The 26178-nt window shown below is 42.7% G+C and overlaps 1 protein-coding gene across 7 annotated transcripts in view; it reads left to right on the plus strand.

Annotated features, from left to right (window-relative positions):
• Positions 1–25569, plus strand: part of IQSEC1 (IQ motif and Sec7 domain ArfGEF 1) — a 229694-nt gene extending 204125 nt beyond the window's left edge. For 4 of the 7 annotated variants that reach the window (XM_044300549.1, XM_044300550.1, XM_044300553.1 and 1 more), the window contains exons 10-14: positions 799–898; positions 6199–6372; positions 8982–9158; positions 20842–20891; positions 21747–25569. In XM_044300549.1, coding sequence (XP_044156484.1) covers positions 799–898; positions 6199–6372; positions 8982–9158; positions 20842–20891; positions 21747–22301 — 1056 coding nt within the window. In that variant the 3' untranslated portion in view covers positions 22302–25569. The remainder of the gene's footprint in view (positions 1–798; positions 899–6198; positions 6373–8981; positions 9159–20841; positions 20892–21746) is intronic. The other 3 variants (XM_044300552.1, XM_044300555.1, XM_044300556.1) reach the window with 2 other exon arrangements.
• Positions 25570–26178: the final 609 nt, after the last annotated feature.

A 26178-nucleotide genomic window follows, 5' to 3' on the forward strand; every position in this document is an offset into this window, starting at 1 on the left:
TAGGGATCTGAAATCTAGAACCCCCACAAGATGAGTGGTCTATGGCACTTGCCCGAGTGGCAGGGCCCCTTAGATGTTCTTCCAGGCACCGCGGCTCATCTGTACATTCAAATAAATACGGCTGAGCTGTGATATCAGGCACGGCCATACTGTATGTATGGATGCACCAGACAACAAAGAAGAGCCAGGAATCTTCAACAAGTGTGTTGTTAGCTGATCAATGGATACCTGAGGTTGGATCTCCAAAGATCAAACATTGATTGCCTATACTGTAGGTTTTCCAAGATTCTGATATTGATGACCTATCCTCAAGATAGGTCATCATTATCAGATTGGTGGAGGTTTGACACCCACGACCCTCCAATCAAATGTCTGAAGAGGCTGCAGCGCTTCTCACAGCTTACCAAACACAGAGCTGTACGTTGTATGGTGGCTGTGCTTGGAGTTGCAGCCCAACCCCATTCACTTGAATGGGACTGAGCTGCTCCTAGGCCATGGGACCCATGTATGTGACGTCATTGTCGTAGGATGGGGCCGCGGAGCTCCAGTTAGCTGATCGGCGGGGTGCTGGAAGTCAAACTCCTACTACTCAGATACTGATGACCAATCCTGGGGATAGGTCATCAGTTTTAAATACTTTAATATTTCAGCTTGACCATTTAAACAAATAAAATCTGGCAGTCTTTTCTAACATTACATTTTTCCAATAGTGTTTAGAAACTGAGTACATTTTTTGTTACATAAGGTCCAGTAATGTTCCTTCAGACACTGAATGTTCAATTATTATCTACATTCCAGGTAACAAAAATCTTCCAGAAGAAGAAAAACTCTGTAACCTACAGCTTCCGGCAGTCATTCTCCCTCTATGGAATGCAAGTTATGCTGTTTGAAAATCAGTGTAAGTTTTCTATTAACTCTTGTGGGCTGTAAATGTAAATGTCCCATACTGGATTTAAGAGCAATATCAGTGTCATTCTTGTGATCGAGCCGCAACTGGGCGTAAGCCCCTTTACTTGTTACAGCGTTAGTACTGTGTCTGGAAAAAAATGGACCCTTTTTATACTTGCATAGAACCCATGTAATCTGTGTATTATTCTATTATGAAACATAATTGTCTGTGTTAGAGATGAGCTACCACACCTGCGCAGGCACTGCTCCATAGCAGAGCCTCTGCCCTTGCTCAGCTAATTGAAGCGGCGTCGCAGGCAGGAAATTGTACGGGCCAGGCTAAATGTCCGGCCCTGTTATTTTAGCCGAGGGCGGGCATTTCTTCCCCTGCGGGGACTCCCCTCCCACCACAGGTGAAGAAGTCCTGTTGATAAGATGAATCAAATCGTTACAATTTGTTTACCTGTAGTCTATTTTATACTGGCCTGAGCCATTCAACCTCCAAAATGCTTGAGGGGTTTTCCCAAAATGTACTTTTAAAAGATCTTAGTACCCTATATGCTAATCCATGGGCTCTGGCTTAACACTATTTACTACTGCCTACTATACATCTATATGCTGTTAATTAACCTCACAGCATCTATAATGCAGCCATGTTAAAATATGGTGGATTCCTTCATTGTAAGTTGGAGCACCAGACTATATCAGAATTCTAGACTTTCCTTCACCTAGAACAGTGATGGCAATTCTTCTACAGACCGAGTGCCCAAACTGCAACCCAAAACCCACTTATTTATGGCAAAGTGCAAACACAGCAATTTTAATCTGATTACCAATATAGTATATCTTCCATGTACTTTTATCATTTATGTATAATAACCTGCCTACATTCAATGCGCTGCCTGTGCTGTTCATAGTGCGCCCCGTGCTGCCTGTGCTGTTCATAGTGCGCCCTGCGCTGCCTGTGCGGTTCATACTACGCCCTGCGCTGCCTGTGCTGTTCATAGTGCGCCCTGCGCTGCCTGTGCTGTTCATAGTGCGCCCTGTGCTGCCTGTGCTGTTCATAGTGCGCCCCATGCGGCCTGTGCTGTTCATAGTGCGCCCTGCGCTGCCTGTGCTGTTCATAGTGCGCCCTGCGCTGCCTGTGCTGTTCATAGTGCGCCCTGCGCTGCCTGTGCGGTTCATACTACGCCCTGCGCTGCCTGTGCTGTTCATAGTGCGCCCTGCTCTGCCTGTGCTGTTCATAGTGCGCCCTGCGCTGCCTGTGCTGTTCATAGTGCGCCCTGCGCTGCCTGTGCTGTTCATAGTGCGCCCTGTGCTGCCTGTGCTGTTCATAGTGCGCCCCATGCGGCCTGTGCTGTTCATAGTGCGCCCTGCGCTGCCTGTGCGGTTCATAGTGCGCCCTGTGCTGCCTGTGCTGTTCATAGTGCGTCCTGCGCTGCCTGTGCTGTTCATAGTGCGCCCTGCGCTGCCTGTGCTGTTCATAGTGCGCCCTGCGCTGCCTGTGCTGTTCATAGTGCGCCCTGCACTGCCTGTGCTGTTCATAGTGCGCCCTACGCTGTATGTGCTGTTCATAGTGCGTCCTGCGCTGCCTGTGCTGTTCATAGTGCGCCCTGCGCTGCATGTGCTGTTCATAGTGCGTCCTGCGCTGCCTGTGCTGTTCATAGTGCGCCCTGCGCTGCCTGTGCTGTTCATAGTGCGCCCTGCGCTGCATGTGCTGTTCATAGTGCATCCTGCGTTGTATGTGCTGTTCATAGTGCGCCCTGCGCTGCATGTGCTGTTCATAGTGCGCCCTGCGCTGCATGTGCTGTTCATAGTGCGCCCTGCGTTGTATGTGCTGTTCATAGTGCGCCCTGCGCTGCATGTGCTGTTCATAGTGCGCCCTGCGCTGCATGTGCTGTTCATAGTGCGCCCTGCGTTGTATGTGCTGTTCATAGTGCGCCCTGCGCTGCCTGTGCTGTTCATAGTGCGCCCTGCGCTGCATGTGCTGTTCATAGTGCATCCTGCGTTGTATGTGCTGTTCATAGTGCGCCCTGCGCTGCATGTGCTGTTCATAGTGCGCCCTGCGCTGCATGTGCTGTTCATAGTGCGCCCTGCGTTGTATGTGCTGTTCATAGTGCGCCCTGCGCTGCCTGTGTTGTTCATAGTGTGACTGATGAATGGCAGAGAAAGAGTAAAGCATATTGGTACACCTTAGACTTTTTCCAGGGTGCAGGTGCCCACAGAGAGGGCTCTGAGCGCCGCCTTTGGCACCTGTCCCATAGGTTTGCCACCATTGACCTAGGCCGTGTTTGCGGCCTTAGCCTTCTGGCAACTATGGCCTGTTGGTGGCCTCTAGTATGCAGAGGATAGGCCCTGCCAGCTCCCTATTTCCCATTCCTTAAAGGGGTTTTCCAGACTTTTTTTTTATTGATTACCTGTCCTCAGGATAGGTCATCAATTTCAGATCGGCGGAGGTCTGACACCCGGCACCCCCGCCGGTCAGCTGTATGAAGAGAAGGCATGCGCCAAGTCTCTCCTCCTGCTCGCTGCTGCTATGTCTATGGCAAGCAGGAAGAGAGACCGGAAATGGCACACGAGCATGGCGCGTGCCTTCTCTTCATACAGCTGATCAGCAGGGTGTCGGACCCCCGCCGATCAGATATTGATGACCTATTCTGAGGATACAGTAGGTCATCAATATGAAAAGCCTGGAAAACCAGCCTGGATCCATTGTTACAGTGCCTATCCCTGTATGCAAAACGGACAAGAATAGAACATGTTCTGTCTTTTTTGAGGAATGGCCAAGCGGACATACGAAAACAGAATCCACATGGAGTTATTTCCATTTTTTTGCGGACCCATTGAAGTGAATGATTCTGCATATGGGCCACCAAAAAAACGGAATGGACATGGTAAAGAAAATACGTTTGTGTGCATAAGCCCTAAATCCCTCAAACCAGGGATCCCAAAAAAACACATATCCCAGCTGGACAAGAATAGGACATGCTCTGTGTTTTTTGTGGTCCGACGGAACGAACAAACGGATGTGTCCGCACCTGATCCGCCCCGAAAATACAGTCGTGTGCATGAGGCCTTACACTGCGGATTGTCTGCATGAAAATCGGCACGGAAAAAACCCTGTGTAATTCTGTCCTGGTGCAGCGACCCCTAGATATTAAACTCTCGCTACTTCTCTGTATTTGCCAGCAGTTATGTTTTTTTTTTGTTTTTATTTCAGAGCTGAATTATATGCTGTATATTTTGGTAGGCAGCACCATCGTGTGCCTGCCCTTAGGTTATAGGGGTGCAGCTGCTAGGCAACCATGAGGTCTTTTTCGGATCTGGCTTCTAATGCACAGACGAAAGAAAATGAGATAAATTCTCGGGAAGACAAGTGTGAAAGCTGCAAATTGTCCAGTAAATGTCAATTTACACAAGTCTTAAACCGCATTATTCACAAAAGCTCCGTCAGGTCACTGCAGTGCCGAGTATTTGTGGAGTCTATTAGGCTGCAAATGCTAAGGAGTCCTGGCAGGCGTGACGTTATTGTTTGTAACAGCAGCCTTCCATACTAAGCCTCGCTTTTATTACGTGATTGTGATTAACCATCACCAGCCGCAAGATTCATTTAGCTTCCCATATATATTCTTGTCTATGCTCATAACCCACAAGTAACGGGACGGCTATTATATATATTACCCGTGACCTTCCGCTGAAACCGAGATAACTCAGGTTTATTTAGCACAATACAGAGCGCCCGCTATTTCACGCAGAGCGTTATATCTCACTGACAGTTTACTCAGGAGAATATTACATATTTCTCTCCTCTACGACAGATCTCTCTTTTGGGATTATGAAGTTATAGATGACACCAATAACCATCATTATAGGACATTTGCTACCCCCTGGGCATATCTGACAGATTTACAGCCATCAGATAGTATATGATCATCAGCCAGGAATTAATATCGTGCTATAAAGTGACACTAACGTGTGCAGAAATGGCGTTTTTTTATGATCGAAGGAAGACTGTTACCTTGTATTTCTAAAAATAAAAGCAGGTGTCGATGGCCCTCCATGAATTACAGCGGGCAGGCTCATTACTTCTGTCTTTAGAACTCAGGAACTGTCATCTGTAATTCGCAGATAAAACGGGGAGTGAATAGAATATGGAGCCCCCTTTCCTGGTTACCATTCATTCTCTATGGGATTGCTGGATATAGCCAAGCACTATTGACAATGAATGGAGTGGCATGGTGCATGCTCAGCTAGCTGCTCTGTTCATTTCAGGGTATGGGGCCGCTGTTCTCACCATGGGGATCCCAGCCAGTAGTCGGATTTCCCCGCCAATCTAATAGTTAGCACCTATCCTATGGATACTTGTTATAACAGAAAGACTCCTTTAAAGCAAATATTTTTGCCATAAATTAATAGCTGTGAAATCTTTAATTCTTATCACGTGAAAGTCCTCATGGACCTGGATTGTCCTCATTTTCAACAGCCTGATGTTCCAACACCTCCTCAGTCACCAAAAAAGCCATCTAGTGTAAAATAGTGATTAGAAAATGGGGAGGAGGGGAGAGGAAGCTGCAGTGGAAATGTCTTCTCCTCAATGTCTTTTCCTGAGATTTCATGCTGTGATAGAGAAGGAGGAACCACTGGACATCTGTCTGACTCCTACACTACACCATGAAGGGCACAACCACGTAACAGACCTGGTCTTCTATGTATGTATAGACACTGGTAATCATAAAACACCAGGTTTAAGCTTAAAGGGGTTGTCTCACTTCAGCAAATAGCATTTATCATGTAGCTAAAGTTAATACAACGCACTTACTAATGTATTGTGATTGTCCATATTGGCTTGATTCGTTTTTCCATTACATTATACAATGCGCATTTCCATGGTTACGACCACCCTGCAATCCAGCAGGGGTGGTCGTACTTGCTCACTATAGGAAACTGTGCGCTCCCACGGCCCTGGCCACCATGAGGCTGGCACTCTTTCCTATAGTGTGCAAGCACGACCACCACTGATGGATTACAGGGTGGTTGTAACCATGGAAACGAGCAGTGTATAATGTGATAGAAAAATGTATCCAGCCAGCAAAGGAGACAGTATGGCCAATCACAATACATTAGTAACTGCCCTGTAATAACTTTATCTACATGATAAATACCACTTGCTGAAAGTGAGACAATCCCTAAGTTTTCTCCTTTGATGGTTCTTCCACTTTACAGATTTTACATTACAGACAAGATGCCAAGCTTCGCTGCATGCTGTATTTTTGGATTCATTCACTGACTTTTACCTTTTGTTCATTTTAGACTACCCAAATGGCATCCGACTCACATCAGCAATTCCAGGAGCAGACATTAAAGTGCTCATAAACTTCAATGCACCAAATCCTCAAGATCGCAAGAAGTTCACAGATGACTTGAGAGAATCCATTGCAGAAGTTCAAGAAATGGAAAAATACAGAATAGAGTGTAAGTACAAAGGTATATACAATACAGGATTTATTTGTGAATAGTTCATCTTCCTGAAGTAAGGGTCACACTCCTTAGATTGGATGACAACTGGAAGACACGGCTCAGTCCAGCTTATGGCTAAGCTTTAAAAATATTTTCCGTCCCAGAAAAGGAAATATTTGATATTGCTTTATGCTCATTCCATATTGGTTCATTTTCTGTACAGTGTGAATGACGTACCGTATAGTGAAATGAATCAGCATGAGAAGTGTCAGAATAATTTTAATTGCCACTTGGGATATAAATACATTGCCAAATACTGGGAAGTCATCAACTGGTTGTGAAAGTCATGTCATTTAACTATTAAAGCTATGATGTAATAATAAAACTAAACAAATCATGAATGTCTAACCAGTGGTTGAATAAAAAGCACTAGATATTACATTAAAGGGGTTTTCCAGGAGTTGGATGGGATAGGTCATCAATATCAGATCGGCGGAGGTCCGACCTTCAGCACCCCAGAGGAAGAGGCCACGGCACTCATCGGAACTCCACTGTCTCTTCAAACAGCTGATTGGCTAGGGTTCTGTGCCTCAACCAATCTGATACTCATAACCTATCCTGAGGATAGGCCATCACTATCAATATCCTGGAAAGCCCCTTTGAGGGGAAGCTTTCACTAGGACAGTGCTCTTTAAATTTGGTGATTTAGTGATGCAAAATGTTGCTGATTACAACCCCCTGAACTCCTGGACCAGGTCCACTCTCTTGACTACTGCTAAGCAGCATATCACATCTACCTGTCTATCTAGCTGTATAGCCTAAAAGCATGGAGGGCTGGAGGCCAAAAGTGGTGAAGATCCTATATCAGTGATGGGCAAACCTTTTAATCCGGCCCGCAGAGCTGTCCGGAGGCAGCAGAAATGGAGATGAGGGCTTCCATTGTGGAAGCGCTCATCTCCATATTTATCTGTATCACCATCCTCAGGACAGCGATACAGATGAATGGTGTGGAGGAGCAGGGGAGAGGCATCTCCCTTGCCCGTTCCTCTGGTAGACTACAGGCCTAGTGCCTGTAGTCTATCAGAGGCCGATGCAGGCGGCTCGTTGATGTCATCGCGCCGCCTTAGCCGTACAGAGCGGGACACAGGCCGGAAGAGGCCTGCATTGCATCACTGACAGCAGCATAAGGTAAGTGTATGTGTTTATTGTTTTTATTATTTATAGTATACTGTGGCAAAAAGGGGGATGGGGCCCTATATACTGGCACAATATAGATTGGTACTATGGAGAAGAGGGGAAGCACTATGGGGGCCCTATATACTGGCAAAATATGGGGCGGCACTATGGAGAAGAGGGGGAAGCACTATGGGGGCCCTATATACTGGCACAATATAGGGGGGCACTATGGAGAAGAGGGGAAGCACTATGGGGGCCCTATATACTGGCACATTATGGGGGGCACTATGGGGGCCCTATATACTGGCACATTATAGGAGGCACTAGGGGGACCCTATATACTGGCACATTATCTATTCTGCGAATTGCAACAACAAAGCTACTGTAACTCCAGACTTTGATGCATTAACAAAAAAGAGAGACCAACAACACTGTTCCCACTAAAATTGAAGGTGAGTTATACATACTGTGTTATGAAAGAAATACATTGCATAAAAGTTTTGTACAATAACTCTTTATATGCTTTTCTACCTTAAATTAAACTAAACCTTTAATGTTACGAAATTTAAATTGAATTTATATTAATTTATATTAATTCACACAAATTCCATCTACTCTTGGTCCGGCACCAGGGCCCAATATATGAGCCCATTGTGGCCCACGAGTCAAAATGTTTGCCCACCTCTGTCCTATATGTTAGCAAATATGTAGTATCCATGTATGTATAGCGCTGCAGAGGTCACAGTTGAACTTAGGCCCTGGTGCCTGGAGGCTACTTTCACACTAGCGTTTTTGCTGGATCCAGCAGGGTTCAGCAAAAACGCTTCTGTTACTGATAATACAACCATCTGCATCCGTTATGCATGGATCCGGTTGTATTAGCTTTAAAATACCCAAGACGGATCAGTCATGAACTCCGTTGAAAGTCAAGGGGGGACGGATCCGTTTTCTTATTGTGTGAGATAGTGTCAGAGAAAACGGATCCGTCGCCATTGACTTGCATTGGGGGTCATGCCGGATCCATCTTGCTCCGCATCCCAGGACGAAAAGCAATTTGCTCTCTGTTATGAGAACGGAATGGAATGCATTTTGGAGCATTCTGTTCTGTTCAGTTACGTTTTGTCCCCATTGACAATGAATGGAGACAGAACTGAAGCATTTTTTTCCGGCATTGAGACCCTATGACGGATCTCAATACCGGAAAATATTAACGCTATTGTGAAAATAGCCTTAGGTGGAAATCATGAAAATGACCATATGATGACTGCTACGTTGGATTACAACCTCCAGGTAGACATTAGAAGGCTATTCATGCCTTAATCGCGGTGTGTCCTAGCGATGGGTTTCTGTCAATGATATCATGGATTACAGTGCCTACTGGTTCTTCTGTATTGGATTTTCCGATTTCCGAGTTGATAATGCAGCTCATTTTTCCTATATACTTTTTGTGTTCGCTTCAGCGGAGCTAGAGAAGCAGAAGGGAGTGGTGCGTCCTAGTATGTCTCAATGCTCCAGTTTGAAGAAAGAGTCTGGTAACGGCACATTGAACAGGACATGCCTAGATGACAGCTACGCCACTGGCGAAGGACTAAAGCGCAGCGCTCTCAGCAGCTCCCTCCGAGATCTGTCAGAAGCAGGTAAGAATGGTTTGAGTACACCTGGTTATGAGCTTAATATACACAAATATGTATATTCAATATAAATATACCATAATTTGTGCTGTATCCAGCCGTAACCCTTATATGAATATTTATTTGGTTTATTTGCTGTTTTCCTTTTTTTTATTTTTTTTTTGTGCCTACTTGTTTTGAAAATAAACTATTATAGATTACTATGTATACTTGAAGTGAAGACAGTGGAAAGCGTAAGTGGACTTGTAGATTTAGAAGCAGACAGACCCAGGTTCATGTAATGATCGCTTCATGTGTATCCTGTGCTTCCGTGTACCCGTGCATTACATTAGATGAATGAAATGGAGTGAAGCCCGTCTAAATTTACTTTTGCCTTACAATGCTGTACTAGATATTTGTCTGTTTCTCCCATGTTTCTTTAGCATTACCGTTTCAAAGTCTCTTTAATTCAGCTGACTGACATTGAGCTACTTATACTCATGGTCTGTTAACGCGAAACTGAAGAAAACCGGACCACTATCTTTTATCAGCATTATTATTCTGTTCATAAATTCACCTTAATGGCCTGCTGGGTTAGTCCCATCGCCAGGATAGCAATGTAATATGCAACATCTTTATGGTAGATATCAAGTTATGCAGGAATCAAAAGAAATAACGTTGCACACAGAGCTGTAACTGTGAAAATCCCCAAATTACTATTTGTATTATTGATGTAATTTGCAACGCAATAGCCCCGAATAGCCCTGTTTAAAATTCTAGATTATATTACTTGGATGATGAGCCTTGCAGCGTGCCTTGACATTGTGAGATGGAAAGTACCTTGTACCCAATACTAAAGCAATTTAGCCTCTTTGAGGTGGCCGCTGATATGTACAACTCTAAAGTACGGGATATCTGAGGAGATATTACTAGGACAGGGAATCCCCATCTACCATTCAAGCCGTGACTTTACAACCCAACAATTTTATAGTATATCATTCAATCTTTCTTTCTATCATTATGTGTAACCATCCAATATTACCAACCTCAACATACTCAACAGTCCATACTCAACATTCTTCTTTGTCCCCATTCAACCATACGCTGTTTCATAATGGCTGCTCCCTCCAATGACTCATAGGACTAGATCATTCCACCCTATCCGCCATGTATAATCTCATTTATTCCAAGTCACAGATGACTTGGCTCACACAGATTTATACAAGTTTGACCCATCCAAGGAATGTTTATAACCCTTAAAGCAAAAGAATATTTTCAGAAAGTAATGCAAAAGAAGTCCAGGTATATGAAGCCTTATTGCAGTATAAAATTTAATTACATTCCCCAAGTTCCTATGCTATGTTATTGTAAAACTCCTTTCCACCTAAATTAATTTGGTTGAAAGACAAAATCCATGTTACAGTTTTTATAGGGGTTTTCCAAGACCCAGCAGGATCCATCAACAATCCATCTTAAATAATCCTAACTTGCCTGCAGAAGTAATTTTCCAATCTCCTTACTGCCTCAAAGATGTGTTAAATGGCCGCTCTGGAACCTGCCTTTGCTTTGGAAATTCTACATCCACCAATGTCAAATCCTTCAGTCTGAATAGCAGGTTTCTAGTCTGGTCTATGGAAGGACACATCACTTCCACAGCCCAGGACAGGAAAGGTACTGTGGATTGGGCCAGAACTATTCATCATCCTTGCGCATGTGCCAGGGAGGCAAATGGTCCTTCCCTGATGCGGATGTGACATGCCCGCCCAAAGACCAGCCCGGAAGTCTGGTATTTAGACCAATGGACATGCTGTCAGCAGATGTAGGATGTCCAAATAGAGGTGTGTTTTAGAACTGCCGATCAACGCAACTTCGGGACAGTAAGTATATTGGAAACCTTCTTCTGCAGGTGGGTTGATGTTTCCAGGAAAATCCCTTTAATTGTTTTACTTCTACCTTCACACAATATCCTCCTCCATACCTGATTGTTAATTTTTATTGTATGATCCCATAAACATGATTATAACAGCATTTGGACCTGTTATACATGTTAAAACCCTGCCCCCACCCCCAACCTACATTCATATGAACACTTATCTAATACACAACCATTCAGCCCGTGCTTCCATGTTATGCCCAGTATATCTCTGTTGGAAGCTACCTTGCAGAATATTTTTGTAAAGTTGTTAATGAGCAGTTTTCCAACATTGTATTATTTTTTGGAATCTCCAATAAGGAGTGTGAATTTTTACTTTCCCATTATAAGCATATTATAAACAATGTCAAAAATTCTGTATTCTTCTGATAGAATGTGATCCCCCCCCCCCATTCCCCACCACAGCCTCCCCAATATTAGATTTGAATTGCTCCCTCTGGTAACTAAAGAATACAATAATGGCATATTATTAAATAAATTCTGCAATATCCCTCAAAACAGAAGGCAACTGTAATGTAGTTAAAATGATGTATTTATTTTTCCTGGAGACCAATACTGTATGCTTTTAACAAAGTTGGGTTTAAAGGCTGCAGCATTTGTTGGTCTCTAACGGTAACTGCTCATGGCAGAAATGAGTATATATTAGCATATTTTCTCAGATTATCAGTCAGTTTATGGGATGTGTCATTGGAAATGAATGATACACTATGTAATGATACATTATACTAAATATATATTTATATAAGCGTCTGAAGTTTTTTGTTTTAGGCTTACAAAGTGCAGTGCATGCATGTGATGTGGAAGGTCATAAAATAATTGATTGGTTTTAGTTTCTTGTTAACTGTAACCGAAAATAACAGTATTTCCAATAGAACGCGTGTCTCTTGGTTATAGCGTGGAGCATGAATTAATATGTACCATAAGACTAACGAGAGATTGTGCATTGTGTCTTGCAACCTAATATTCTGCATTCTCTTACAATGGTTGTCTTGTTTCTTGGTTATATAACATTAAAAAAGTGGAATAAAGTGGAGGTCTCCATGTCCTCCCTTAGCTAGTCTTAGAAACACTTGGTACATGTTTCAGAAAGATTGCAGTCCTCCATAGTACTGTTACTTCTGTCCACTATGTGCTGGCTTTGAGTCTGAAGGGCCTTACACCCCCAACCCCCGTCTTCTGCACTGATCACTTACTCTGAATTCACAGATAAAATTCATACACAGGAGTCTCTACACTGAGAAATCAGGTTACAGATGCTGCCAAAAGATGTCTATTGAGAGGAGACAGGAAAGATGAGAGGAAACAGAAGGCTAGTTGCTATGATGTTTTTCAAACTCAGAGAAAAGAGGAGATTTTGCTCCCTTATTTCTCGCTCACATGCAGAGTAGCAGCACTATGCTGGAGAGTCTACAGCAGAAAGGAGTAGGGTTGCTGTGAATCCAGCACTGGGTGAGATAGAAAACTTGCTAAAAGCAGCAACATCTGTGTGTCTGTTTCTCTTTCTCTACAGATGCTCTCTCCTTCAACCCCCTCCCCCCCCCCCATACTCTATAAACTTGGCCGTAGCTGTAACCTGATACCTCAGTAAATCTGAAAATCATGTCTCTTTTCTAAAGATGGATTTTGTCAGTGAATTGAGTGAGTGATCAGTGTAGAAGGTGGGGGGGGGGTCTGATAAGTGTAGAATGAGGCATTTTTCTGTAGTAGCATATATTTTTTTATCTTTGCTTACACTATTGATTTATGGAAATTTGTTTGTAATTGTAGATCTACTTTGACTAGTGTTGTCTTTGTAGCATCCATTATCTGCGTATCTTGTCAGAGTATTAATTGGAAGTTTACGATATGGTGGTTTTGTTACTTATTAGTAGAAATGGCAAATGTGTACTTAAGGATCTAGAGCCAGATAAGTAGTTTAATGATTAGTGGGTAATTAATAACTACAAATCAGAACTGTAAGAAGTAAATCAAAGAGGTTATAATACTGGGTTATAGAGAATTTATCTAAACTAAGCTTAGAGTTATGCGAACAGATGGCAGCATGCAAATCTCACAAATATTTACTGGACCAATATATATAATTCATACTCTGTATCTTGAGATCGGACTGACCAGTACTGAGATGAAGCTTTTTTAAATTATTTTTTTAATAAATGTTATCAGAGGTTGGAGGCACTTAAACAGGGCCATAACTAAAGGATATATAGTAGTGGTGGTGGCTACTCTCCTATATAACCTATGGTATGGTGCTGCGAACCCAGGGAGAGGACACCCTACCTCTCAGGATTAGATTGGAAATAAAGAAATGTGTTTGGGCAAGCACTCTACCATAAAGCACACATTTATTCAAAGTAAGTTGCGATAAAAAACAAGTTAAAAAACAGGTTAAAAACACAAATAAAATACATCAATATAACCACAGTGGGGTAGATGAATGTTAGTCAATGTCCATAAAGGGCTATTCAATCCTCTGGCGTAAGTGGTATCTAGAGTTCATTGTAGGGCCTTCTGATGTGGCCTTAGTTTCCAGCAGAAGTCCACTATGACCACAATAATATGTGATAGGTCTTGTAAATGCCCATACGGCGCTGAAGGGGATTCTTGGAATCGACTAATACTTTTATTATCTCGGACTTCAATCCCGAGGTATTTTTATCAGAGGAAAAGGATAACAGTATTTTCGGCTAATCTGCCGCTTACCTCCTCTTTGTAGGAATGATCCACGTGTGTCCGCGGTATTTGTCGGGGAGCGGGTGATGTGGGAGACACCGGCGTCTCACGTTGCTCTCCTCAATGGCCGCGTTCAGTAGTTCTCGCGGTATTGCACTTACGTGGCTTCCTGTTTAGTCCGGTAGTGACGTCTTTCCTATATAATATTCGAAAAATCTAATTCTAAACCTTCGAATCGAAAAGTCCTGTCTGCATGGCCATGCGACTAAAGAAATTTCGACAGGTGTATGGCGTTTACCCAGACGCGTTTCTGGAATTGTAACTATCCCTTTCTCAGTGTCTCCCACATCACCTGCTCCCCGACAAATACGTGCGGACACACGTGGATCATTCCTACAAAGACGAGGTAAGCGGCAGATTAGCCGAAAATACCGTTATCCTTTTACTCTGATAAAAATACCTCAGGATTGAAGTCCGACATAATAAAAGTATTAGTCGATTCCAGGAATCCCCTTCAGCGCCGTATCGGCATTTACAACACCTATCACATATTATTGTGGTCATAGTGGACTTCTGCTGGAAACTAAGGCCACATCAGAAGGCCCTACAAAGAACTCTAGATACCACTCACGCCAGAGGATTGAATAGCCCTTTATGGACATTGACTAACATTTATCTACCCCACTGTGGTTATATTGATGTATTTTATTTGTGTTTTTAACCAGTTTTTTTACTTGTTTTTTATCGCAACTTACTTGGAATAAATGTGTGCTTTATGGTAGAGTGCTCGCCCAAACACATTTCTTTATTTCCATAACTAAAGGAGATGCAGAAGTAGCAGTTTCCCCCCAAGCCCTGGTCTGGGAAGGTCCCTCTTTTACATAGGCAAATGCCAGTTCTATACATGGCACACTGGGCTATTAAAGCTTTTTTATTGGTGTTCAAGAGCTTCAGATTACTCCTTTTGTTAAGCAGCTGATCTAATGGGCTCCACTAACTTGCCCCCCATAACATATCAAGCATAAGAAGATGTAGAGTATCAAATCTTCGCTAGTCCAAAGTGCCATATAGAGTATGGAATACTACTGGTTTGCAGAAATTTCATGCACCTAATTTTTGCCAATAATTATAGCAAATAGAAGATGGTGTACTACCGATGTTCAGAATCATATAGAGGATGGCCTACAACTGATTTGCAAAAATTTCTCATTACCCCTCATCTTTGTCCCACCCCAACATCCCAAGGCCAGAATGTATCATGCAAAGATGATGAGCATGAGGTAGAAGTTGAGTGTGGCCAAAATGCACTAGCTTGAACTCTGCATCATAGGTCATTTGTAAGATGCATGTAGATAATTGCATACCTGTCATTTCTTGGTCTTTTTTTAGCTGTTGGAAATGTGAATGTGTACTGTTCAATAATGAGTAAAGGCTCTAGAGATGACATATAAAAAAACCTTTACTATGTTGGATGAATATTACATGTTTGCTACAGTTTTTGTGATGTTGACTCATGCTGATTTGGTCTCCTTGACCATGAGGTATGTTTAGTACATACAGCACATTACAATAAGAAGAATGATGCTCTGGTATGGTGTTTTTTTTTCAGTCTTTAAGTACTTTCATTGTATACAGATTTGCCTTTTACTATTTTGGATGAATACAGGTTTTGTAATGTTGAGTCATGAGACAGGAGCACCTGCCGATCTGGTCTCCTTGACCGTGAGGCATGTTTAGTACATACAGTGCACATTGAAACATTCATAACAATATTACAATAAGACAGATTATGCACTGGTATGGTGTGTATTCAGTGTGTAAATTGTTTCATTGTATACAGATGTGCCCTTTTTTACCTTTCCTCTTGGCTCAACAAATCCCAAGATGCGTGGCACAAGACAACCTCCTTTATTTTTTTACTATCTGTTATGATGTAGATTGCATTCTGTCAAGGGATTTGATAGCATCTCGTGATATTTGTTTAAAGGGAACCTGTCACCTCCCAAAACCATCCCAAGCCGCCAGCAGTACCTGCGTGTAGCCAGGAGCGTATTTCTGATGATACCTTTCTTCCTGAAGGCAGATGCAGCAAAGGTACTGAAAAAGTTGTTTTATTCCGTACCCGGCGCGCTTCTCCACACATGCTTGAAGTCACAGAGGCAGCGGCCTCCTTGCTTCAAGTCACGGTAACCACGTCCCCTTCCATGCCCCTTCGCTGTGACTGACAGCGGGCTGTTCGGCAAAGGCAGCCGAACTCTCGTGCATAAGCGCTGTCAATCACAGCGAAGGGGCAGGGAAGGGGGCGTGGTTACCGTGACTTGAAGCAAGGAGGCCGCTGCCTCTGTGACTTCAAGCATGTGTGGAGAAGCGCGCCGGGTACGGAATAAAACAACTTTTTCAGTACCTTTGCTGGATCTGCCTTCAGGAAGAAAGACATACTCAGAAACACACTGCTGGCTGCACGCAGGTACTGCTGGCGGCTTGGGATGGTTTTGGGAGGTGACAGGTTCCCTTTAATTAACATAATTAGAAATTGGTGCCTGTCATCAAATTTGAGCTAAGGTGAGGACACATCTGTACCTGAAAAAAGACATGGCTGGATATTATGCCTATTACATGTTCTAGACCGGCGTTTCTCAATGTTGCTAAGCCAAGTACACCCCTACTTAAAGGGCAACTGTCATTTTTTATTTATTTGCTAGTTTATTAGAAGTAGGCATGTATACCTGAGTTAGTCTGTCAGTGATTGTCAAAAGATCTGTAATTACCTTATAATAACAGCTTTCATCAATGTCCCCTGTCCCTTTCCACTGCTCCCTTAAAAGACCGTTGCTATGTCTTTTCTGTCTTGCCTTTAGTGTAAAAAGAAGACAGAGGGGCGGTCCTTCACACTGCATGCCTGCATAAGGCTTCAGAGTGAGGAGGCGTGTCTCTCAGTAATCCAATCTGATTGGCTGGCAGGGAGATGCTGGCTACAACAAGTGTGTTTGGGAAGTGAGGGAAAGCATAGAACTGGCAGAGGAGCCATCTTGAGAAGGTCCTCATATTGTAAATGTTTAAACTCAAGGAAAACAGTGCAGTGAAGAAACTAAAGATTTCTTTATGCATAATGCTGCTGCAGCAGTAACCAATGCTAAAATTGATGTTTTTGATAAAAACATGACAGTTACCCTTTGAACAAATTGCATCAAATTACCACCAAAGCTGTTAATTATACACTGTACTATGTAGTAAGAGCACTGCATGAGAACAGTGCAGGTGACCCTCTAGAGATATGTTGTGTACCCTCTGGGGTACTCATGCTATCACCTATTATACATAGTAGGGCTGTTTATGACAATACATATTTTCATACTTTGTAAAGTATTATGTATTGTAGTTAAAGTGGACTAAATTTGTTAAAAACCCTCTATGATTGCACTTAATTCCAATATCCCATCCCCTTGCCTTGTGAGGTCTCCTTTACTACCTGTACATGTATATGGTACCATAACCGCCAAGACCTGATTCAGATTTCAGTAAATTCCATTCTGAGTTTCAGTGAGGGATACAAAGGGTTTTTCCAGAAACATAGAAACAGACATAGAATGTGTCGGCAGATAAGAACCATTTGGCCCATCTAGTCTGCCCAATATACTGAATACTATGAATAGGCCCCTGGCCCTATCTTATATGAAGGATGGCCTTATGCCTATCCCATGCATGCTTAAACTCCTCCACTGTATTTGCAGCTACCACTTCTGCAGGAAGGCTATTCCATGCATCCACTACTCTCTCAGTAAAGTAATACTTCCTGAAATTACTTTTAAACCTTTGCAGAAATAGAATATTGATGACGTTTCCTCAGGATAGGTCAATATCTGATCACTGGGGGTACTACTCCCGGTGTTCTGCCAGATTCCTATACCTCGGCAGAATTCTATACCCGGAAGTGATGCGGCCGCACCGGAATCAGCTGGAGGAGGGGGTGTGTGGATCTGCGCAAGCACGCGCGGTGTACGGTTTCGTGCATGCAAATGAAGTAGGTGCTTGTCCCATGGAGGTGCAATTATTTTTACGAATCCACACACACCCTCCTCCAGCTAATTCTGGTGCGGCCGCGTCACTTCCGGGTATAGCATTCTGCCAGTTATAGGAATCTGGCAGAACACCGGCACCCCTGCCAATCAGCTATTCAAACAGGCTCAGTGCATACCAAGCACAGCGGCCTACATTGTATAGTGGCTGTGCTTAGTATTGCAGTGAATGGGATTGAGCTGTGTCTAGGTCATGTGACCGATGAACATGACATCACTTGCCTAGGAAGAGGCTGCAGCACTCACTTGAGTGCCACAGCCTCTTTAAAAAGCTGAGAGGCAGGGGTGACAGGAGTCGAACCTCCACCGATCAGATACAGATGAACTGTCCTGAGGATAAGTTATTAATATTATACATCTGGAAAACCCCTTTTAAAGAACACAAAGAAAGGAGGTCTTAGCCGTGCCCCACTAGCATACCACTGTGTGTCACTTTTGTCTAGCGTGATCCTTAAAATTAGCCCAAAAAAAATAATGAAGCATCATTAGAATTTGGAAAATGCATTATGGGCCTGTGACTTTCTTTAACCTCATTATATTTGCACAGCAATTATATTAACCAGGCAATAGGATATAATTAAAGCCATTAAACCTACATGAGATACAACATCATAACATGAAGAGCATCCATTATGTTAGGACACATATAACACAGAAGTACTCTCACGGTGCTTTGGGTATATTTGGACCTCTAGACTTTTACCATGGTAGTCAGAAAGTGGTGGACATCTTTTAACACTTGCTTGGGCTCATGTGCAGATAAAGTAAAGAAAATGACTGTCTACTTAAGAGACCAACTCATTAAAGAGGTTATCAGATAGACAGATCCTTTAATATGAGCACCACTGGCTCCAGAGAACCGGCACAAAACAGTTGAACTTTTCCAGGGAAGTTGCTATCAGATGCTCATTATCAGTGATGGTCAGTTCGCAGTGTTCGCCAGCAAACGCATGCGGACTGCCATCTTTAAAAAGGTAGACTCACCCGTCCGGCGATGCACAGGTAAGCCCTTGCCTGTGCCGTGAGCCGGTCTGAAATAAAATGCGGTCACCGAGAGCAGGCAGTTCCGAGAACAGCCGCCGGGGGCCTTCATCGGGCTGTTCTCGGAACTGCCTGCTCCCGGTGACCGCATTTGATTTCAGACCGGCTCACGGCACAGGTAAGGGCTTACCTGTGCATCGCCAGACGGGTGAGTCTAACTTTACTAAAGATGGCAGTCTGCATGTGTTCGCTGGCAAACACTGCGAACTGACCATCACTGCTCATTATCTCTGCAGTGGCCACTACAGGTCAAAAGTAGTATTGCATGCAGTCATTCAAATGACTGGTCACCTACTGTATATAAGACATGGATGTCCTAGTTTGCTCTGGCTCATTTGGGGTTCCAAATAAGGACCCCCTCCCCCTCTATGATTTTCATATGCCTTAATACGGCATATAGAGAATAGTCGTTCTGATGGGACAACCCTTTTAAAGGGACTCTTAAAGGGCCTTTTACCTATGAAACTGACTGACCTTCTGAATGTGATCTTGGCAGCTGAAGGAATCTGTGTTGGTTCTATGTTCATCTTGCTGAGAAAAATGAAGTGTCAGTGTAAACTTGATCACGCCTGCTTGGCCCCGTTGCTCCTAGAGGCTCATTTTCATATATTGAAACCTACATTTTTCTCAGCAATGCGGGCACATATGAACATGGGAGCAACACAGATGCCTTCAGCTGCCAAGCGCACATGTAACGGGTCAGCCAGTGTCATAGGTACAAAGCTGCTGACAGATGCCCTTGAAGTACTCCCATCACGGCAAGGAAGATCCGTAGGTCCAAGACATAGCTAGTTATTAATGTAATGAGTGCCCTATTAATGACAGGTTTTCTTTAAAATCGGAATATTCAGGCGATATAACATTATCGTATTGTAATCATTTGTTGTTACAAGGTTTATTAATATTATTTTTGCCAATGGATATATCACTCACATTTTATTTACAATGAAATGTATAAGTAGGAGACGTACTTCTGTTGGCTACATTGTATGACGTTGCATCCAAACACTAGCCTTTCATTGTGACACACATGTACACGTCCATCGTACCTTCTTTATTTCATGGTAACTATATACAGTATGAACTAGCCTCCTGCAGTATACAGACTGAAGCTTAAAACTACAAATACTGTTTGTGAGAATAAGATGTTTCATTTCCATTCATTGCATCACTAATCATCCAGTGTCATTTTGCAGCTTTTATGTTCTTGTTCAGAAACGGCAAAACCCGTCCAAGTAAGCTACTATGTGTTGGCATCTGTAGCCTAGCCGCCTTACCCATAGCCCAGGCCCTGGACTGTGCTCATAGCTCCTGTTCTGCTGATGTAGAGATACTAGATCACAACCAGACGTTTCATCCCTCATGGTCTACTCGATTTCAGTGTGTAACAATCATCTTCTCACCACAACCCGAGAATTTCAGAATTTCTGTCTTGACTATAGTCATACAGGATACATGTTGAACGAGTCTAGAAAACGTAAAAGTTGGAGAGTGAGGGATGATGTGGCATTCTCTTCACATGTAATTCTGATCATGTAAATGACCTATTTGGCTTTTCACTCTGGCCTCCCATTCAGTTTTGATAATTATTAGACATCATATTTACTAGACGGTCTTATGCCACAAGGCCCTAAGCCCCTATGTAGAGTTGGGTATCCCAAACCTTCCACCTCTGGTATAAGAACAGCTTCCAGTATACTATGCCAATTCTTCTTGAGAGGTCACGTAATCTGGCAAAGCATTCTGGAAGATGGAGTTCAGCTGGAGAGCACAGTATGTCTACCTCAGCACTGTTGGTAGATCCCATGTTTTGTGGCATTACACCTCTAGAGAAGTATAAGGCCATGTTCCTTAGACAGAGCTAGGGGAGCATCTTTGTCAGGTTTCATTGCTTAATGAATAAAATGAGTAGGTTGTCAGCTAGGGGAAGACTTGTGTTACCCAGATCTTGTGTCGAAATCTAATCTATGGTATTGCATGTCCTGGGCAGGCAAGCGTGGGCGGCGCAGCAGTGCAGGATCGCTAGACAGCAATATGGAAGTAAGTAGGATGCCTAGTTGGATGTGATATGCATTTGAAACCTTTCCTTTCACTTGAACACTTTTTTTGTTCCTCTGTATTCTGCTTGCCTCAGATATTGCATGCCTGGGATTCTCACTCTGTATATTCCAAGCCAAACAGACAAACACTTAAAGATTTGTGAGGTTGATCCTAGCTCCTCGTAACCCTACCAGCTACTTGAAGCATGACTCCACCACACATGACTGTCTGCTTCTTTCTCCTGGTGGCTCTGGACCACTAACTGGCTGCTAACCCTCTTTCCTTTTACTTCTAATGAAGCTCTTCACTGTCTCTTGCCTTTCTGTTAGCTTGATGAATAATATGACCACACTGTTAACTGAGTATATTGAAAGGGAAGCAGAGATTGTCCTCAGGTAGACAGAAAACAATGTCAATATAATAAATTACTTCAATGTGGATTTCATGAGATTTCATTCATCTTGAAACCATTAATTTACACTGATCATGTGCTCAGCCACCTATCTTCTGTGTGTTCACCTCCAATAATTTGTGTCCCATGACCGCCTAATGCCCGTCCCTTTAAGCCCAGGCCTAGATCTAGTACATATATAGGATTAGCTCACCTCTATAGCTAGTTTAGTGATCCTTTAGACAGCTGCAGTGTCATAGTAAAATTGTAATGCTTGGTTCAGCTTTTCACAAGAGCTATTCAGAATGACAGTGTGACAACCAAGTGACATGTAGTGGGTGTGTGTTAGATTAGGTACGTAGCTTGTTGTAGTAGTGACTATACCTATATTATATATATATTTTTTATAATACTAATAGATCACTGCCACTTGTATAATTGTATTTTCTATGCTTCCTTTTCAGGGGTCCATCATTAGCAGTCCTCACATGCGTCGACGAGCCACCTCAACACGGGAATGTGCCTCTCGCCAGAGCTTACCTAATTCTTCCTCCCTCCTAGGTTCTTTATTTGGTAGTAAGAGGGGGAAGCCATCTTCCCAAAGCCATCTCGTGGGTGGACAAGCGCAACAGCAACATCCTACACTGATCTCGCATCAACAACATCCAACAAGTCATCACTCGGCACAAGCTGAGGGGCAAACGCAGGCACAAGTACACGCACAACACTCACAGTACTGCCACATGCCACAAAACCCACCACCCTATCACCACCATCATCACTACCATCCTCCCCAACACATCCAACCACATCAATACCACCCACACGGACAACATTCTTCCCATGCATCGTACATTCAGCACCCTCACGTACAGCACCCTCACTCCAGCCACCAACCATTGCCTCACTCTGGGCACTCAGCACATTCCCAGCATGCACAGCACCATCACTCTCAGCAGGTCCCATCTGCGTCCACAAGCGTGAAACCCAAACACAGCGGAATTAGCACAATAGTTTAGGTGTATCATTTTAAAAGAACTTCCGTCAGGGGCGAATTAGAATTATTAGGAAAGAAGAATTCAAGAGGAGGCATATTATTTATTATTTAATTACAATATAGAGGTAGCAAGTCAATAGAAGAACGGTCTAGTAGCTGCATAAAAAACAAGTAAAAACTCTCAGCACTGGCCTGGTTCATACTACTACTTAGCTAATACTCTAGTTATACTGCGTGTGTGTACACAGGTACATTTAGCATCCTATTAATACCGTATATTGCGTAGCGTGTACACATTAGTACCTTAAATTATTGTACTTGAAAAACCAATATTTAAATATATTTTCAATTCTAGCAATATTGACTCGAAGGCGTTTTCACTTTCATCTAGTTTGTAGGAAGAGTAAATATATGAAGCGGTTGCAGTATTTTCCTAAAATCAAGCAATCCCTAATAATATGTGCCAATTATCATAACAGTTTCTGTATCTGTCTTATGCTACAGTTCGCTTGTACAAAAGGATAAATTATTCTTATTGCAAAAAGAGAAAACAAAATCAAAATACCCTACTACCGATCAGTATTATGCTGTCTTCTTCCAGGTAGCAGAGAACCCCCTGCAATTTATAGAGTAACTGACCATTGACCATCCCAATTCTCGGACACTTTAACGGCTGTAAGAACTGTGAATTTTCATTACCTACCTTTTTATATACATATAAATATATATAAATATATATACATACGATTTGTAAACACATAAAACTAGATGTGTGTTTCATGTACTTGCATAATACAGCGTTCATGGACCCTCTCTCCATCGTCTGCAGTGTCTTGCTGTCACCGTTCATTTTGATTTTAAAACTATGAGCAAAACATTTGAAACCTTTTTATAGCAGAGAATGTATTTTCAGACTTTTTTAGCAGTGTTTTTTCATTTGTTATTTTTTTTTCTAAGTTGTCTTTATTTTCAAATTGGCAAGTGCTACTGAATGGAGATTTCAGTACAACGGTTTATCCCACCAACCCTACGGATCTCAGTTCCTGAGAGTGTCTGCTCTTGGTCTATGTCACCCATCCCCGTTACAGTTTCTTCTATCCAGAGTTGCTTGGTGTCATCTCGTTGCTTTTTCCCGCATTTCATTGTGGCCCCAGGAGTAAATTGTATTTAGACACATTTCCCGGGATATTAACATCACAAACCAATCTTTTTCACTGTGATGACAGGATCAACTGAACCAATGGATTTCTTTTCTGCACCTTGCCCATTTCCTATTCCTTATTGATACCAGCAGAAGCGAAAGACTTTGTGTCACTCTTCGTAGGCCCGTAAGAGCATAGAGCTTTTAGAGGACCTAGCTGCACATGTCTGACATGTACGTTGCTAAGCCTCCTGCCATTAAAAGGTTAACTCCTAGAACAGTTTGGGCCTAATTTCTGTTCCTGTGAGAAGCAGAGACAGTGCCTTGTAGATTATACAATGCTATTGTGAGAGGTGGAGACTGTTACTTTTACTTTGTATGTTCTGTATAAAACCATAGTCCTGGATTTCCAGGGAATGTTACAAGGATTTTAAGCATAAACCTCAGTGTTTGTTCATTATCTTCATTTAATGGCTCCAATTCACCAAAACAGCCTGGTTAGGTTAATATCTTGCATTTATGACATCTTCATCGAGACCCTTAAAGAACAGCAAAGTATCGAGTACTGGAACTATGTAGAGAAAGACACCTCAGTGGAGCCTTAATGATTGCTCGCTGCTTCCTTATTGACTAGGGACTGCTCCGAGAAGACAATCTGGTTCTTCAAGGATAAAACCTATTTTGATTGGCTGCATAGCGAAAAGAGAAGTCATTGTGTTGCCCATCTCGTCCAATAAACCAAATAAAAGCTTCGATTTGATTGGCTGATTGAACAGCTTTATAATTGCACACTTACAGTCCCTTACCGGTCCTACGTCACGGTAGTCTATAGAGTTACATGCAAATCATAAGCTGCTTGTTACCTGTAGAGGCCGTTCTTCGCAGGTTATCCCATCACATTGTACACTGCAGAGGTCATTTCCCTTACAAAATATTCCTGAATTGATCGCGTGTTTAAATCCACAGCTCCCATTCACGTCAAAGGCTCCGTTCTGTTCCTCACAGGCTATAGAACTTACTAGTAAGGCAAAAATACCAGTTTTGCATGTAATCTATAGTACATATTCTGATGTTACATTCTAAATAGTGTATATTTGCAGAATATATCAGTATTATTGTTCATATTAGCCGAGGTAAGGTGATAACATATTACGATATGTAGCCTTCCCTTCTTACCTCTGTACTTTATAGTAGAAATGATCTGTAATTTATATATTATTCCAGGAAAGAGGAGACATGGCATATTGGTTATACTGGTAATAAGGGTTCATTCAAACACCTACCAGTAGAAGAGAACCTGTCATGTCTGATCTGCAGGCAGCAGGTTATAGAGCAGGAGGAGCTGAGCAGATGCAGAGTTTTGAGGGAAAATATTTAGAATAACTTGTCATTTTTAAGTCTAATTCCTGCTCATTCTGGGCTAAGGAGTCCAGTGGGTGGTCCTTATCAGTGACTTACTGCTATCTGTGTGTACACAGAAGGTTGTCAGTCACCGAGTAGGACCTCCCACTGGACTCCTAACCCCAAATGGTGCAGACATTTTAATGATCTCTACTGAAACTTTTGGCCCCCAAAACTATATATCAGTCTGCACAGCTCCTCCTGCTTATAACATGCTGCCTTTTACATGACAGGGTCCCTTAAAGTGAACAAGGCTAAAAGAAATTGTACATGGCACAAAACCAGGGTGGGGTTTCATTAACGTAGACACTATTCTTTTTTTTAATTTATGTCTCCATAAGCACACTACTTCCATATGGAAAATGCTAACATAGGACACTAAACCAGAGAATTTTAGTCCTGAAACCTATATCCCCGTAGTAGGAGCTGCTGGCCATCTCCATATCTCAATTGGAGGATCCAAACAAGCTGGTGCCAATTGGAAATCCTTAAGAGTCTGCACCACAGGTTGCTAACCAATGGCATAAGCATATTCAAAACATTGCGAGGATCAAAAATAAATTTTACGCACAGTAGTTTGAAGGCCTCCTTGATAAAGGGTTAGGTTGTAATTTATAGGGCGTCTGTCAGAAGATTTGTCCCTATGACACTGGCTGACCTGTTACATGTGTGCTTGGCATCTGAAGGCATCTGTGTTTGTTCCATCTTCATATGTGCCCGCATTGCTGTGAAAAATGATGTTTTCAGATATGCAAATGAGCCTCTTGGAGCAACGGGGGCGTTGGCATTACACTTAGAGGCTCAGCTCTCTCTACAACTACCGCGCTCTCTGCACTTGACAGGACCAGGCAGTGAAAACGTGATCACACCTGGCGCTTTCAATCAAAGTGGAGAGGGCGAGGCAGTTGCAGAGAGAGCTGAGCCTCTAGGTGTAATGGTGACACCCCTGTTGCACCTAGAGGGTCATTTGCATATATTAAAACATTATTTTTTTCTCTGCAATGCGGACACATATGAACATGGGACTAACACAGATGCCTTCAGCTGCCAAGCGCACATGTAACAGGTCAGCCAGTGTCATAGGGACAAATGCCCTTTAACTGATAGTCGGTATCTCCAGCCAAAATGTGCAATTCATACATGGCGGTCCATTGACTCAGCAACCATACGACGTCTGAGGATGTACCTGCAGAGCTCTGTCTGATGCTACATCTACCAACACCAAGTGCAAATTTTGGCACAAACTGTGTCTACTAGATTCTGGTATTTAATAAAGTGTTATACTGTAAATTTACCATTGATTTAGGATGTAGTAATAGGCTAAGAAAATGACATCAATATAATGATACATGAATAT

This window comes from Bufo gargarizans, chromosome 7, assembly GCF_014858855.1.
Source record: "Bufo gargarizans isolate SCDJY-AF-19 chromosome 7, ASM1485885v1, whole genome shotgun sequence".
NCBI classification, from domain to species: Eukaryota; Metazoa; Chordata; class Amphibia; order Anura; family Bufonidae; genus Bufo; species Bufo gargarizans.